Source organism: Frankliniella occidentalis, unplaced genomic scaffold (assembly GCF_000697945.3).
Source record: "Frankliniella occidentalis isolate FOCC.00 unplaced genomic scaffold, Focc_3.1 Scaffold30, whole genome shotgun sequence".
Lineage (NCBI taxonomy): Eukaryota > Metazoa > Arthropoda > Insecta > Thysanoptera > Thripidae > Frankliniella > Frankliniella occidentalis.
The window spans coordinates 200,361-201,479 of record NW_026267160.1 but is presented as its reverse complement, the minus strand read 5'-3'; the positions used below and the strand labels follow the sequence as shown (position 1 = coordinate 201,479).

At 53.4% G+C, this 1,119-nt stretch overlaps 1 protein-coding gene across 1 annotated transcript in view; it reads right to left on the bottom strand.

Moving 5' to 3' along the window:
* Nucleotides 1-760: 760 nt before the first annotated feature.
* Nucleotides 761-1,119, bottom strand: part of LOC127748682 (gastrula zinc finger protein XlCGF57.1-like) — a 3,137-nt gene continuing 2,778 nt past the window's right edge. The window contains exon 3 of the mRNA XM_052265770.1: nt 761-866. Within this exon, the coding sequence (XP_052121730.1) occupies nt 761-866 (106 nt within the window). The remainder of the gene's footprint in view (nt 867-1,119) is intronic.

The following is a 1,119-nucleotide window of genomic DNA, read 5'->3' as shown; positions in this document are numbered from 1 at the left end:
GGCGGCCGTTTAACAGCACAAGTCAACATACGCATTACGCTTTTACGGACTAGCGGTGGGGTACGGCCAACGGCAAAAGGCTCTCTCTCTCTCTCTCTCTCGCTCCCTCTCTCTCTCTCTCTCCCTCTCTCTCTCTCTCGCTCGCTCGCCCGCAGCAGCAACATTAGCACACAGCGCCGCGCAGAAATATAAGAAACGCGTCGCGATTACACTACTTGCACCCCCCATTTTGGCGCGCTCGCGTCCAGGCTGCCCGCTGATAAATCACTTTTTCTCTTGGCCAACCCGGACGACGCGGGGCCCACCACCACCTGGCAGAGCAGCGCGCATACAGCAGAGCAGCGCGCACGAAGCCGACCAGCGCGCGCGCAGTTTAAAACGATGCGGGCGATCCAAAGGTGGCGTAGCTGAGCACGGGGCTGACGGTGAGGAGCGCGGCGGAGAGCTGGCTGTCCCGTAGATGCACGTCGCGGCCACGCCACTGACACAGCTGCGCCAGCAGAGCCGTTGCGCGCCACACAGATGATTGACAAATCCGACGACACGACTATGTTGTGGCGAGCGGGGCCCGGCGGGGCCCGCTGCTGCTGGAGCGCCCTAACGGTCCCCTTAAAGTGGCCGCGCGCACGGCGACACGTCGTTCCGAGAACTACTAATGAATTAATTAGACATTGGAGATAATGACGATGACGGCGCGATACCCCTGCCGCCACACACTTTACTCGTCGGTGAAGCTCAACACTCCAAACCTCTAAATGTTTTACGAGAAAATTTGTCTAGCAGCTACTAAAGCTTTGTGGTGTTGTATATTATGAAAAAATTCTTTAGTATTGCTTAGATTGTCCCTGGTACTACGAAACGTTTTCCTAGTGCCGTAATTATAATACTAGGAAAACGTTTAGTAATACCAGGTAAAAAGAATAGTACTACTAGAGAATTTCTTGATAATATACAGCACAAAACGTTACTAGTTACTTTAGGCAAATTTTCTAGTAGAAAGTTTAAAGTGAAGATGAAGTGGCGGCCCCACCGCCGTAGCTCCCCGCCGAGCACCATACCTCTATACCATGCGATGACAGCCGATGACAGCAATTGTAATTTGAACTGCGCGCGCAACCC